This window comes from Ixodes scapularis, unplaced genomic scaffold (assembly GCF_016920785.2).
Source record: "Ixodes scapularis isolate PalLabHiFi unplaced genomic scaffold, ASM1692078v2 PGA_scaffold8__174_contigs__length_109621045, whole genome shotgun sequence".
Lineage (NCBI taxonomy): Eukaryota > Metazoa > Arthropoda > Arachnida > Ixodida > Ixodidae > Ixodes > Ixodes scapularis.
The window spans coordinates 86,948,717-86,949,939 of record NW_024609883.1 but is presented as its reverse complement, the minus strand read 5'-3'; the positions used below and the strand labels follow the sequence as shown (position 1 = coordinate 86,949,939).

General features: G+C 47.9%; 1 protein-coding gene across 1 annotated transcript; it reads left to right on the top strand.

Moving 5' to 3' along the window:
* LOC121833618 (piggyBac transposable element-derived protein 3-like) lies at positions 1-900 on the top strand. The gene has a single exon (XM_042287049.1). It carries the CDS (start codon positions 1-3, stop codon positions 898-900), a length of 900 nt encoding a protein of 299 aa, XP_042142983.1.
* Positions 901-1,223: the final 323 nt, after the last annotated feature.

Genomic DNA, 1,223 nt, shown 5'->3' with positions numbered 1-1,223 from the left:
ATGGATTCTCGGAAATTCTATGGCAAGGGACCACCTGGAAATGGAAATGAAAGCGAGGACAGTGAGCTGTCTGACGATGGTGACGACCTCTACGTGCCACCAGAGAAAGAAACTGTACCCCTGCATGACCTCTCATCATCTGATACAGAATCGGTCGATGACGCTGAGCTCCTGCCATCCCCAAGAATCAAAAAGCAGAAGACTAACATCCCAACTTGGAAAGAAAAAACATCCGTCTATGATCCTGAGGCCGTGAAGTTTTCCGGTGATACCACACTTCCACGAGAAGTTACTGAACTCGACACACCTCTTCAATACTTCAAATATTTTATTACACCTGAGATTGTGGACCACATAGTCGATCAGACAAACCTGTACTCAGTACAGTGTGAGCCCAACAAGCCAGTGTGTGTAACTGGAGCAGAACTTGAACAGTTCTTCGGAACAATTCTCTACATGTCCATTGTGAAGCTCCCAGCGACGAGACTTTATTGGAACAGTCACATCGGGCAGCATGCTATTTCGGGCATCCTCTCGTGCAACCGTTGGGAGGAGCTCAAGCGGTTCCTCCATGTCAACGACAACACCACATTTGCCCCCATTGGTCACCCATCTCACGACAAGCTGCACAAAATCAGACCGCTTTTGGACATGCTAAACGCGCGGCTGCACTTGATTCCAAAAGAGGAGTATCTTGCAGTAGTTGAGCAAATAATTCCGACAAAATCAAGATCATCAATTAAACAGTATAACGCCAAAAAACCTCACAAGTGGGGATACAAGGCATTTGTACTGAGTGGAATATCGGGGTTCAGTTATGAAATTGAAGTGTTTGCTGGCGCTCAGAACAACACCGTACCGGTTGGCTGTCCAGACCTTGGCGCTAGCAGCAACGTATAGTCTTGCGACTGTGCAAGACTGTTCCTGAGCAAAAGAACCACAAAATTTTTTTTGACAACTGGTTCACCAGTGTGCCACTTGCTGTTCAACTTGCCAAGAAGGGCTTGCTTCCTTTAGGAACAGTGAGAGCCAACAGATTGCCTGGGTGCAAGCTACCAAAAGAAGCCGAGTTGAAAGCCAACGGACGTGGCAGCATGACTGAACGAGCCGCAACAGTCGATGGTGTCGACGTGTGTGTCGTGGCGTGGTATGACAACAAGGTAGTGACCACTTTGTCTACCTATGTTGGAAGTGGCCCAGTGGCTGAAGCTGAGAGGTATGAC

Excerpts from the sequence above, each read along its gene's own strand:
- LOC121833618 (XM_042287049.1), top strand. The coding sequence starts at position 1 with ATGGATTCTCGGAAATTCTATGGCAAGGGACCACCTGGAAATGGAAAT.